The 14,365-nt window shown below is 33.8% G+C and overlaps 1 protein-coding gene across 1 annotated transcript; it reads right to left on the bottom strand.

Moving 5' to 3' along the window:
* Positions 1–3,772: 3,772 nt before the first annotated feature.
* On the bottom strand, positions 3,773–11,671 carry LOC132746994 (vitamin D3 receptor-like). The gene is made up of 8 exons (XM_060736301.1): positions 11,515–11,671; positions 8,361–8,590; positions 7,753–7,894; positions 7,186–7,386; positions 6,498–6,682; positions 5,887–6,130; positions 5,087–5,314; positions 3,773–4,556 (listed from the first exon to the last, which is right to left on the bottom strand). Exons 2-8 carry the CDS (start codon positions 8,544–8,546, stop codon positions 4,303–4,305), a joined length of 1,440 nt encoding a protein of 479 aa, XP_060592284.1. The 5' UTR covers positions 8,547–8,590; positions 11,515–11,671; the 3' UTR covers positions 3,773–4,302.
* Positions 11,672–14,365: the final 2,694 nt, after the last annotated feature.

Raw genomic sequence — 14,365 nt, 5'->3', positions numbered from 1 at the left:
GTACACGTCGGATTACTTTCAGTGGTGCTTAGGTCTGATAGAAAAAAATTAAATACACAAACTTGCTCAAAACACACAAAAAATTCACTGCATTCTGGTACTTTGTTTCCGTGTCCAAAATATAAAGTTGGCTGATCTTGAAGTTCACGCCGTAGTGAATTCGAACACCGGATTATGTTTTGTGTGCAGCTTTACCGTAGAAGGTTTGTGGTTAGGTTGAGGTTTCCGCTGGTCCTTGCAATAATTCACAGCTGTTTCACCTGGGATATATAACTCAACCAGAATGAACACGTGTAAAAATCAACATAATTATAGCCTTCAAACTAGCGGTATAACGTCAAATGATTCGTTGATTTTTATAGCCGCCTTTTTGTTTTTTGAGTTTGCATTTCACGAGTATGGCATTGGTTATCAATTGACCTTACACACGCCTTTTCTAACATCATGCCATAAACGTACAAATAATTAAGGTCATCTTTCAGAATTAAGTGAACCAGTGAAGTATCAGTTTCTTTGTAAAATTTATATGAAAAAATCCTTTATATACATGTATATAAATGTATTACGTTTAGTTAATACATAAATAAACTGTTATTTTAATTAATTTTATGGACTTTGTCTTTAAATATCCAGGATTGTATAATATTATGCTATATGTTAAATTAGTGTTTTGTTAGTAATATGGGTTTTACGATTTATATAGACGCACCTAAATGTATTTCCCCACTTGTATTTCATTCGGTTTCCATATTGGATAGTCCAGGTATAGCCCATATAGGACTTACTCGTATCTGGGACAAAAAAATAGCGTATATTTTGTCAAGCTAGCTGACTGGGTAAAAACACCACTGATATAAAATTACCTCCCAAATCTGGGTACCTGGAGCACTTTTCCCTGCTGACATGTGGATAATAAAGATACAAGAGAATTTTAGTACCCTTATCCATTTCTTATACATGTTTATATACTAGTGAGTTGTTTAAAAGAAGCTCGAATAACTTGCAGTCAACATACAATACAGAATTTAGTTCTATATGTATTTGTTATTTATTTCCATCTGTCACAAAGTGACAACAATGATCAGCCTGACTGCGACTCGAACCCGGGACCCTCGGAATACCGCTTACACATCTTCTCCCTTAAATAGTGAACAGTTCTGAACCGTGACATACTCCCCTGCTATATTGAAATTCGTCCTCGAATTTCACAGAGTTACAGAGCAATGTAAATTAATGTCTGAGTGATATGCAGTCACGGCCCCACGTTGGGTGCCAAATGTCACAGAGTGAGAAAAATGTGCACCCTGACCGGGACTCGAACTCAGGACTCTCGGAATACCATTCCGCGGTTCTACCGACTGAGCTATCCGGCCGCTTACACATCTTTTCCCCTAAAAATAGTGAACAGTTCTGGATCGTGACACATTCATAAAGCTACTGTGCTTTATAAACAGCGATTTATGACGGGTTAGTTGGTGAAACCATTTTAAAAGATACTCCGTCTCTCTCTCACTGTTGTTTTTACGTTTTTGGAAACAAGTGTCGTAGAAAGAATAAACTGTATACTCTACATTTACATGGAACTATACGTGTCATCCGTGGCCAAGTGGTTAGGTTCTTTGACATCAATCCACTTTCTCCTCATCGCTGTAGGTTCGAATTCCGCCAGTAATATTGGACGTTAATCAACATCGTTGGTTGTACTTATGATTCCGCTCGTGCGTTGAAAATGCAAGGAGTGGCTCTTTTTGGACCTGAGGTCTTCCTCTACAAGCATAGCTAGGAAGTAGCCATATTGTTTACAGTTTTAGCGAGATTTGAATCAAAACAAACAACACAAAAGACATATTACTACTAAAATTTGCTCAAACTTACCAAGACTTTGCACTTAAATTCCGTTATACTTGTTAAAGTGTCTGTTATACTTGTTAAAGGGTCTCAGCGTTTTATTTTTTATATCCAAGCAGCGGTTTGTACAGCTGTAAACATATATGGTGATGCTTAGAGCTGTATGTCAACATTGTTAAGAATAAAATGTGTTGATGCATAACAAAATATAGTCATTTCGTATTTACAAGAAAGACAACCCATCCCATGAAGACGTGTTATATTGTGTAAGAGTTGTTTCCCTTACTCTACAGGATATTAAACTCTTCAGCCCTGTAATTTACAAATACACACAGCACTGCTGGGTTCCAGGTCCAATCTACTTATGTAGTGTAAAGTATTTCAAATAAAATGTTTAAAAATATAAAATATCTGATGACATGTTTGTTCATTTTACATTACGGCTTTCATGCAGCAAGCATAAAAGTCTTCACAGAAGTTAGTATGCAATCGTACCTATATATTACGTACGAATTATTTCAATATATTCCATCATGTAGGTCTCTATATGTTGAATGATAATATTATAGTGAAAACACTAGTAGCCTGTAACGCATTTTACCTTTAATGTTCTTGAATAACTTAACATCTCCGCAGTAAATTCATTTTCTGTGCATTGCAATGCTCTTCCATTTCAGTTTTAATTGAGCATACTGAATAATTGAACGGTTTAATCAATAATTAAACGCTGCTAACTTACTGATGCAAGGGGGAGGAACTGTTACACGAAGGATGGAGTTTTTATGATAACGTGTCAGGAGTTCTTGTGATAACTGTCACGGAGTTAGTCGGAAATCTTTTATATATACTACAAACAAAACTCTTCAAAATTGCACAAGAAACGTGGGTAATAAATAGTATCTCTTGAACTAAAATACACTCAAAGCCAACATTATATATCCTCGTTTTTGTACTACGTTTCATAATGAATTACAACCTTATTGAATAATAAAAAGCTGCAAATAATTAAAAAACCGCCGTGGTTTAGCGTGAGAAACACACTGGCAGCAACAAAAGCTAGAACATCTTTAGAGTTATCATAAGAACTCAAGGATATTTGAAAAATCAGGTATAAATTTGTTATAACATGGCAAGTATGGCAAGGATGAAGACCAGAAATAAACAGGTCAATACGATAATTTGGAAATTTCCTCAAAATTACTAAATTTTAAACAAGAGGCAATGAAAAATGGACTCTGAATTAGTTTTCGACACATAATACAAGATGTAAGGCAATCTTAATCATTGAAGTTTAATTTAGTTCCTAAAACTCGCCTTTTTAAGAAGAAAATGACCATTATTGACGATTGTTTTTGTAGTATATACAAAAGTTTTCCGACGAACTCCATGATAGTTATCATAAGAACTCATGATAAGTTATCGTACGAACTCAATCCTTGGTGTAACAATTCCTCCCAGTGTTATGGTTACACTATGTTCACCATGGGCAGAGTATTCTCTTTTTTTAAGATCATTTTTTTCTCTCTTTTTTTACAGAGCGGACATATGAACGCTGGCGTTAATATAAGAAGGAATAAGATAAAATCACGTGACTGTGTGTACAAGTCTATATAAATCATAAAGTTTATTAGAAAGATTCTATCAACAAATAATACAACAATATATAGAAACAATTTCAATTAAAACAAATCATAGTAACATTTTTTTTTAAAAAGTGATTGTTGTTTGCAATTAGAACCGCATACACTTTGTAACAAGTAAAGTATTTAATTATAAAACGAATTTCATAGAAAAAAAACAACACCAAACTCCTCAGTAGAAAAAAAGCAAAACATATCCGAAAACAAGAACTTAAATATCTGAGATCAAAAGACTTTTCACCAATGCATTACTACACCCTGAAACTCACACTGTCAATAAAAAATATTATGATATAATATACAACTTAATATGTGTGTAAAAAACCAGTTCAACTGTACAGTACACAAATCCAAATCAAAAGGTATAGGACCACCAAAACTTACGCATTGATCAACAATAAATGTACAAAGAAAACAATCACAAGGTATGTGGCTACCACAATTTTGCTATAATAAACAATAACTGTACTAATACCATGTAAAAAGAAGATCTACATTACATGTATTTTCTACTATCCCTGCCCCCACCCCCTAAATATACAATGTATATACATTTCACTGTTTTTACCCATGTACATATAATAAGACCTTACTACTTAGATTAAGAAAAGATCTAGTTATATACAAAAGAAAACAAGCAAAATATTTTCTGATTATTTGTCATCTTACTACAGCTATGAAAAATACAACTGCACATTCGTACTTAAAAACAGTCGTACTCTCCGGTATCAGTCCTTTCATTCGCTCGACACAATTAATTTAAAAGAAGGCTCGACTGCGTCATCAGAGTTTAGACCACGTGAAGTCCACGTGCTCACTCACCATCATATGAGAGCATTTCCTTCCATAGCGGATAGTCATGCATAACAAAGTCCCATTCATTTAAGAATTTTTTGTTCGCTTTTATATTAAGATCGGTGACGTCACGAAGTGACAAAAGAAGGTTAAACAATTTGTAGAGACGCTGTCCAGGGTTTGGAGAATTTTTGTTGAGATAGTACTGAAGACATTCCACATATTTCTCTTGTAAATGTTGTATTCTTTGAGGGTCAGACAAAGTGCATCGATCTACAAATAAAAAGAATAAATGCACGTGTGTACCAAAATGAAATATCCTTGCGTTAAGATTTAAATCAATATAGAAATTGATGTTGTTGTTATTTTAGCTTTAACAATTTAGTTATAAATCTTGAATTCTGAATTGCTTAAGCATTTAAGAAATTTAATAAGAGGAAAGAAAAAAATGATAAAACACTTCATTTGCACTGCGATTGTTTCACAAGAAACAATTTAAATTTAATGATTTTATTTTTTTCCTGGTATGAATAACGCTTGATTTAAAATGTGTCAAAGTACAAAGTGTACCATTTCTGACAAACAGCTAATAAAATTAAATATGACTTATCATCCCAAGAAACGCTTTGTTAATCGAATGTCTCCTATGAAGAACCTTATTCTGAATTTTGAGCAAATAATCAAGCACCCCTTGAGAAAATATGGAAATTTTCTCCAAATGAATGAAGAACATTATTCTGAGTCTTAAGCCAACAATCAAGCACACTTGCAAGAAAAAAATGGCGAAAGGACAACAAGCCTACCTGTATACGTAAGTACGATCAATCTTAGAAGGGCTATTTCAACTAATGTCAGGTCAAGCAACTTGATTCTGTCAGAGTATTCCAGAATAGTTTCAATGATGTCTTTGTCGAAGAATTTTATCATGTCAACTTTGTGTGACACTGCATAACCGTCGGCACTACTACACACTCCGAGTTTTCCATTACACAACATATAGTTCCCAAGCATGTAGAATTCCATATGTGCAGCTGAAATGTGTAAACAGATGATTCTTGAGTGATACAATTTTTTTACATTTTGAAATATTGATTACATGAATAAGGAGAAGAAAAAACATCCTAGATGTAATTGTTTTAGAATAATACAATGGATACAGTAAATATAAATAACGTTTTGAACTTTTTTGGGATGAACGTATTTTTTCGCATTTAACTTATATATACAGCTATGTCTATTTTTAGGTAACATTTTCAACATCTTAGTTTAAAAGTATTAAATATATAAAACGGAGCCTGGATGTACAATGAATAACAAACTGCGGCTGTTTAGAATTACAGTCTTCCTGGGTTCTACTTTTAGGACACCCCAGGGGTATCTTTTAGTATACTAACCAGTACCAACCCGTGTAAATAAAGTACCTATTGGTACTCGCAGAAACTGAACGGCATCCGAGAATTAAACACACCAAAAGCCGATGTCTCGTAAAACAATTAACGTAAAACAATTAACGAAAACTTAATTAAAGTAACACCTTACACAAGTCGTTCAAATAGTTAGCGGAGTCTAAGAATATGTATATTAAACATGTATAAATATAAACCTTTGAGAAGCCTTGACACATCCTTGGGGTTCAATGCCTTAAAGCCTGGTACCAGTTTAGCAAAGTTGACGTACTGGGCGATATTTTCTTCCATCGACTTCCCTTTCTTGTTAAACGTTGTCAGCCTATCATCAAGGTCAAGGCCGGTCTCTGCAAATATTTGTTGATATTCCTCTGTGGATACAAAACTATTCTGTGTTCCAAAAAGATCACCAAATACTTCTTCTTTCAGATTAAACTCCTCCTGTAAATTGACAACAAAATAAAATGAATAATTATTACTAGTAATTAAGAAATAAATAAAAGCCAGGGCCGGGAAAATCTTATTTTGACTTATTTGTCCGTTTTTTTATCTAAAGCATTTCTCACCTTGTCTGTATGATATTTATATAATAAATTCTTGAAAATTTCCACTTGTCCGTACAGGTTGTGGGACAACCTGGGCAATACGGACAAATGAGGTATTTCTCATGAGACAAATAAACCAAATACCTTTGAACAAACCGGTATCGTTACAGAAACTGAAATATTTTAGACGAAATATTTTAGTAAGAATAACACCACGGTTAACGTGTAATTATCAGCAAGAAAAAATATTCCGGTCTACGTACAAAGTATTTGTAATGTTGCTGTTCCATAACACGGGCGTATTTATAATGTTTCTTCAGATTTGGGTAAACAGCCTCCTGACACGACATGATTGCGTCAATCAGGAACTCCATCTCGTGATTCTCGACAAACGCCGGTTTCACTTCCGGTTTGATATCTTCAACGGTGATTGTGAACTCGGTAAGATCTAAACACAGCAAAAAAGAATCAATTATTAGAGTGTGGACACACAAAAAATTTCAAAAGACGAGTAAAAGTTTAAAAAGAAAACTAATATTTTTAAGTGTAACTTATTTTTTTTTTTTTTGGTTGGGTTTTACGTCGCATCAACATAGTATAGGTCATATGGGGAATTCCCAGCTTCACTGGTAGAGGAAGACCTAAGATGTGACTCTTTGTATTATTTCAGGCACAAACGGGCACCCTTAAGCTAGCTGGATAGCTTTCTCACACTTAGTATCCGAAAACACGTGGCTCGAACCTACAGCAGTGAGAAGCAAGTGGTTTATGGTCAGGGACTTTAATCACTCGACCACGGACGCCCCATTCAGTGTAACAAAATCATGTGTAGGCTTACAAATTGTAGTAGTAAAGCACGCTAACGGTCAATAATTGCCACAGTAAATTATCTTAATTATGTCTTACAAGGTTTTGCGGACTCTGTGTCGTTTTATAATTTCAATATCTTACCTAAGTCAAGAAGGCCATCAAACACGTCTAAAGCTATTCCGGAATCTGGAGATGAATCTAACATATCGGTTTCATTTACTGAGTCCAAACGCTGCTTCTTAATGGGTACAGGGTCCGTGACAGTAGCCTCTGCTTCCCGCGCTTTAGCTTCCAGTATGGCTTGCGTGCGGATAGCTATGGAATACCGGCCACGACGTACGCCTATAATTAAAACAAACATAAGATAATTAAAAATAAACTATTCAAGAACATTTATAGACACATTAAGTGTCCTTGTCATGGTGTACACAATTTTTATATTTATTATGTTACCAACATTTTTTGTTAAAAGCTTATTACCAAATTTTTTTTTTTTTAAATACAACAACACAAACAGCCAGCTTCAAGTTTTGAAGCAACGAATTTTCTCCCAAATTTATAGAGAGAGTCTCGCTTATCTAAAAAAAACAACAAAAAAGGTTATAATAACTTATTTCATTAATGAAATAGTAGAACAGGAGAGCAATTCGGTCCGACAGAGTTTATTGGAGAAAGATAACAAGTAAAAAGTTACTTTTTCACACTTACCTCCCTTAGACATCCCAATATCAAAGCATTTCTTAAGCCTGCATGCGGAACAATTTCCCAATTTCTTGTCTGTTATTTCACAAGTATCGTCCTTTATACATTTATAGTTGTGCTTATGGAGCAGCGCTCGGCGGAAAAACGCCTACAGAAATAATAAACAAATTCAATAAAATCATGTGTTCATTGTAATCAAGAAGCCTGCTGTAAAAATAAACGAAAGCAGCTATAAGTGTAGACTTGCTTGTTAGAAGAAAAACTATAACTCCGACAAATTCAACAACATGGACATATAATTGAAGTTTAAAGGCCAGAGAAGATCGTACATGTATATATAAATATATATGTATGGTTTGTACAGTATTTATTTTTTACGTTAATGATATTGGAAATATGAGCTGATAGAAACATTGTCGTATCCGTTCCAGCCTTACTTTAAATAGCAATGTTATTATGTATGTAAAGTTTTTGCTCAGGGAAACAAAGTCTTGCCGAACCCAATCGGGCAATACAGTTTAGATTACTAGTCTGACGTGTTGACCGTTCAGACACGCCCCCCCCCCCCCGCGATATGATCTGATATAGAATCACTCAGAAAAAAAGAACTTTACCTTGCACGCCTCGCACGTGATGACACCAAAATGGTATCCGGTCGCATTTCCACTGCATACTTTACACGGTGGTAATGGTACGGACGTGTACGGGTTTCCGCTTCCCACTTTTTTCCGATCAATGCTTCTTTTCCGTCGCTGTGGTATGGTAGAGGAATTATCCATCTGGGTATACACTTCGGTCATTGTTGTTTTTCTGTCCGTTGTTGTTTCCACTTCTAGATCAATATCTGTTGATTTAAAAGGAAAAACATCATATTCCTGTTTATATTCAAACATATCCTGAATTGTGGTGCAGTCACGTAAGAAATCCGGTTCCGTTTTTAACGTCACTGGATAACGTAAAATATTGGTCGTATAACATTGGGAAAACACGCAACTTTCGTCAACCGGCTCCTGTTTGACTAGACTTAAATCAAAATTTTCAATATCCATGGTTATGTGGTTATAGCTTTTTTTCCCCCTAGTGACAAGTTGGTCCGAAAAGTTTCAAACCTTAAAGTGTAAGAATGATTTACTCAAATGAAATAGTGTTTAAAGCTATACTCTTATCAAGGGGAAATTGTCATATGAAATTGTCATGTGTTAAAGGTGAAATATCTTTCTTAAACAATCGTTATCATTCTAAAAACAACGAGATCGTAAGAGTTGTCTGACCTATTTAACCAGTTTTAATCAACCCCAACCCCAGTATCAATTCACTTTCAAGGACCACAGTGACATAGTAACGTAACTTGTATACATACGACAAAACAAAGATAAATTTTACAACAATATACATGTTTATGTTTATAAACTGATAATTGTCATCTAACCACATGACTAAATAAGATTAACTTAGATACAAGTTATTTCACATTCTTTGAGAACTCCGTCTTTCAATGCTAAAGAACGATTTGATAGAAAAATAAAATGCTTATATTGTAAGATGCTACTTAATTAAACAATAGAGATGAGACGTGACGCAATTGCCCTTAATTAACGTGCGATACATTGTTGAACGTGACTTCGAATAATATTCATTAAAATTGTTTATTTGCCAAACCAAACGTTTGCCAGTGGTACAAAAAAGTCATCCGCACTAAACATGTGAGTGTTTTTAGTGGTTATATAAGCTTACGCAACACAACGATACCATATCGCTTTTTTTCGTACACATGAACTTAATCAATCTCAACTTCTCGGCCCTTTCCGTCAAACTTCGGGTAAAGACTGTACATGATTAAACAATAACCCAAAATGATTTGACAAACGGGATCAATTTGCAAACCAGTAGTGCAGTCACAGACCAGCATCTATCCGGGATTAATATATATTCATTTGTAGAAATCTATCACTTTACAGAAAGCATATAGGTATAATTTATATACCTTGATCGATTTGTAGGGTGGTGTACATTTTTTTTAAATAAAAAAAATACTGTCAAGGTTTATGTGTCATTAACCTCACAGTGTTATAATAACCTAGATTCACAGTTTAAATATAGGCCTACTCGGGCCGTCTCGGGTAGCTGGATAGCAAGTTATGATGGATTAACAAAAGCAAACACTGATAAATCATTCTTCACGCTGTGTAAATAATTACAAGTGTCCGTGGACAATTTGAAATGGGGACTTACACTATATATTATTAGTTATAAAGATTTCTGACAGATTATATGGCCCTATATAAACGATTGTTTGGGAATATAACACGAGCCGCTAGGGAAGGGTTATATTGCTAACACATGTTTATATACGGCCATATAACCTGTCAGAAATATTTATAACGATTTTAATACTGCAAGCATAGTGAGATTTTTTCATAAATTGACAGCAGCCGTGTATATTATTAGTTAAAAAGGTCGTTGACAGGTTATGTGGCCCTATATAAACGGCTATAAACGGCTCGCCTAAAGGCTCGGGTTATATTGCAAACAGTCGTTTATATACGGCCATATAACCTGTCAACAATCCTTATAACGAATTTATAATACAGCAAGAGAAAAAAATAAGAGTTCTTAACTATATAAAACGTCACGATTATCCAATGAAAATTGACGTTACAAACGTGCAGTATTATAAATGTACATGTGTAAATAAAGACCAGAAATATGATCCGAGACTAGCATACATGATCAGACAAAAATGACTTTATGCATCTTGTCAAATTTCACCATTTCGTCACGTTTTGAATAAATCGCGCATGCACGAACATAAATGTCGATCCTTCGTTCAAGTGCGTCCCAGCTCTTAACCTTACACCGGAATCTAATTAATCTTTGTAAATCGAAACGAACCATGCGAACTAATAGTCAACGTGCCACTATTCAAACAAAATATATAATTTCATAAAATCGTGATCACACTGACCTCGGGTCTATTTTAAGACATTTAAATACATAAACCCTATTGATCTATTCGACAGTCCGTTCACTCATGTCAGTCCGGGTGGTCGATGTATTATTTGAAGTATTTTACTCCAAATAAACGCTTCTTCAAAAGTGCTGAACAACCAATGCATAAGTTCCACCTTTATTAAGTTCTTACAATGGCTGGGGTGGGGGAGGTTCAAGTCCCCACCTTAAGAATTACGTTTCTGTGCCAAAAAGTGAAACGGTCGCAACATTTGTTCTGAATTTACGTGAAACATTTTTTTCTTTAAATGTCACAAAACTATAATGTTAATAGATAAAAAAATTACAAACGCTCGACCATATTTACACATGACACTTAATATTTTTCAAGAAATGAACCCTTACATATCCAGGGTCTTTCAAATACAAATACGAAATATAGACCGAAAAGAAAGTGAACTTAGCATCATAAACGCCCTACAGTACAGCACATATATTCAGCATATTGTTTACAACAAATTATGATACGATCTGCATCAAAAAGCTTTTAAGTACAAGATATCAGTTGAATAATTACGACTCCAGACATTAAGCTGGGTTCTGTAGAAAAAAGTAAATATATAGGTGTGCACTTCCTTAGTGCAAGTATATTGAGTTTCTTAACTATCTACTATTATAACAAGATGGTGCATCTTGCAATTTATTTTGAATTAAATTACAACAAAATTAATCTAAACAGCAAGCAAACAAACTGATGGTTATATGTTACATATGTTTTAATTAAAATTTAAATAATTATCTAAGTTTAATTATGCTTACCTGTCCAAATAGTCCACTCCGGTTTTAATTGACAAAATGCGTGAGAATGCGACACTGTAGTATTTTGCGGTATAACTAAACGTCACGGTTGTAAAAATGCATGCATTGGATAGTTGAATGGATAACAATTGATGTTCTGACGTCACCGCTATATTAGAGGCACCCAACAGGGAATGAGCTAGAAAATAACCGCAAGAAGATATATTTTTAATCGGTCAAGATCGAAGCTGAGGCATGAAGAAAGGGGATGTTCATTATTTAGAAAAGAAAATAATAAAAATGGATTTGACTGCAGACTAAAATTGAATAGATCTAATATTTTCAAATTTATCCGACAATTTAATTGAATTAACTTTTTTCTGAGCACGTGTGTTTAGAAAGAAGTTTAAAAATAACCCAACTTTAAGTACAAGTGATTTTACATTGATCACGCCAGGTCAGATTGAACAATTGACCTCGACTTTGGCCAGAGACCAACTCAAACAATAGGTGCATGTAATTCTTCAAATAATAATAATAATTAATTAATATCTAGATCTATAAAAAATAATTAAGCATTTTAGTAACACGTACATTGTTCAAAATAAATTAAATATGTCTGCGAACTATAAAAATCGCAGACTACTTTATTTAATGGAAAAGGCTTGATTTTGCAAAGAAAAAAAGTCAAAAGTTTAAGTCGAAGCATCACGTACTGTTAAAATCTATTTTTAGAAATGAGTTATGTAAGTTGCATCTTACGAAATTTATAACCTAAATTGCATTCTTGTCCGATCCTACATGACCTTGATCGCTGTTTACTCAAATATAGGTCATAAGGTAATGTTTATTGTCTTTATAATCACACCCATGCTGTCAATTGGGGTCGAAGTTATAAACGATTGTTTCTTATAATAAACGAATACTAGATTTCAAGTGCAGTACAACATTAAATTTCACTTATCCGGATTTATCATTTTTTTTATTATATTTATCTTTTTTTTCAATTATGAGATACATCTATATGACAAGCGTGGACTGAATTTGCCAATCAGCGATATTTTTGCGATGGTCGAATAAGTTCGGTTGGTACGTATTGATCGTAGCGCGTCACGAGACTCTCTGCTATTTATAGACAGTGTACTGGCTTCTATAGTTCATGGTGATATGTCAGATCGTGGGAAATATTGAAAAACATTGCAAATGGGTAATTCTCACGCCGATCTTAAAATAGTCCATGTAGGATTGATCATTTTTGTATAAAACCGACACAGTTAAAGGTGGATTCTCGTATTTATATGTACAAGATCCGCTTCATTCTTCAATACATATCGAAATTACACGAATATACTATGTACACTGTTTATCACATACCCAAAATAAAGACTGTTTAAAGCGCAAATGATACATTTTTTTCATTGACGCACCTTTAATGTAACGCTAACATTTAGCACGTCTAAATACACTAATGTTTGAATAACACAAATGACGTCACGTCAAAACGTGCAATACCATTTTTAAAGAATCGCAAAATCGTAACAAATTAAGGTCAGTATTTTATTATGCAATTACTGCATGCCTTCACAAAAGATAGTCATTTGTGTCGTTTAGGCTATACCAAATGATATAACCAAATTTAGTTCGGTAACATCAACTATTAATATTAATCAAAACTTGTACATCTATCAATAACCATCGTCGGTTACCCACGGTATATATTCCGTGCGCACAAATCAGATAGCCTCGTGTTTCGATGCCCTTTCTGTCACATGTAATATGGACGTAATATATACCGTGGGTAGCTGACGATGATCAATTCTGTTATACTATACCAAATATTTTTTTTCGGTTAAAGAGCTGAGCGAGTAAACATATCTATTGTGTAGGGATCGTGCATATGTCAGAATTATCGAGTAGAAAGGCTATTAAAATCCAGAATTGAAAAGAATCCTCAAGCTGCAGACTCGGTTAAGTCTGCTCGTGATAGTTAATGAATGGTGTAAGATTCATCACCCTCTCTAGCACCTGCTTAAACAACTTTTCATCTTCAATTGTATAAGGAATTGGAATCATTATGGAAGTTGGTTGGGGATTAAGGTTTATACCAAAAGTTTAATCACAATGGATACACTTAAGTAATGTTAATTAATTTAGATGCTGACAAATAATATTGAACTCTCCATGTTTACAATAATTACTTGCAGAAAAGAAATTTCGGTGTTCTGTATGACGTGAATGTTTACTATATACTGCAGTATACAATGATTGTGTTAATTGTGTGTTATAATTTCAAAATTTGATATTTGTGACTTGATATAGAAAGGAATTTCAAAGCACATTTATTCTTGTTCCTACACAATTAAGCATTTTACAGCTATTTTATCTTCATCTTTCCGTAGCAAGTTTATGATGATTTTTGCATTTGCATATAATACGGTTATATAACAAGAAACGTTTTGAAAACAGTTCCTTACCAAGAAATTTAAATAAATCATCTTATTACTTTCTATAAGAAAGGTGTTCTAACAAATTGCGTGAAACCTTTTTATATAAATGGACTATAAAGACACACACATTTAAATTAATTTGATTTTCTTTAGCTACTTTTCTGCAATGTATTACGTCTTAAAACTACCAGTAGTAATTTTATCCACGATAAAAGATAATTTTTGATAGGTATGATTCACTTAATATATTACAAAATATTTTTCCCACGATATAATGTTTGACAAACGGGCAGCACTATTTCAACCAGGACTTCATTCGAGAGGTTCTCTATAGGGAAATTGTTATCAGATCAAAAAGCGTACTGATTCATTACCCAGAAACTGTATTGTAAATGGTCTCCACGTTCACAAAATATAAAAAAAAA

This window comes from Ruditapes philippinarum, unplaced genomic scaffold (assembly GCF_026571515.1).
Source record: "Ruditapes philippinarum isolate M1 unplaced genomic scaffold, ASM2657151v2 ctg11380_1_1_1_1, whole genome shotgun sequence".
Taxonomy (NCBI): domain Eukaryota; kingdom Metazoa; phylum Mollusca; class Bivalvia; order Venerida; family Veneridae; genus Ruditapes; species Ruditapes philippinarum.
The sequence above is the reverse complement of the archived record's forward strand: the minus strand, read 5'-3'. Positions and strand labels throughout refer to the sequence as shown.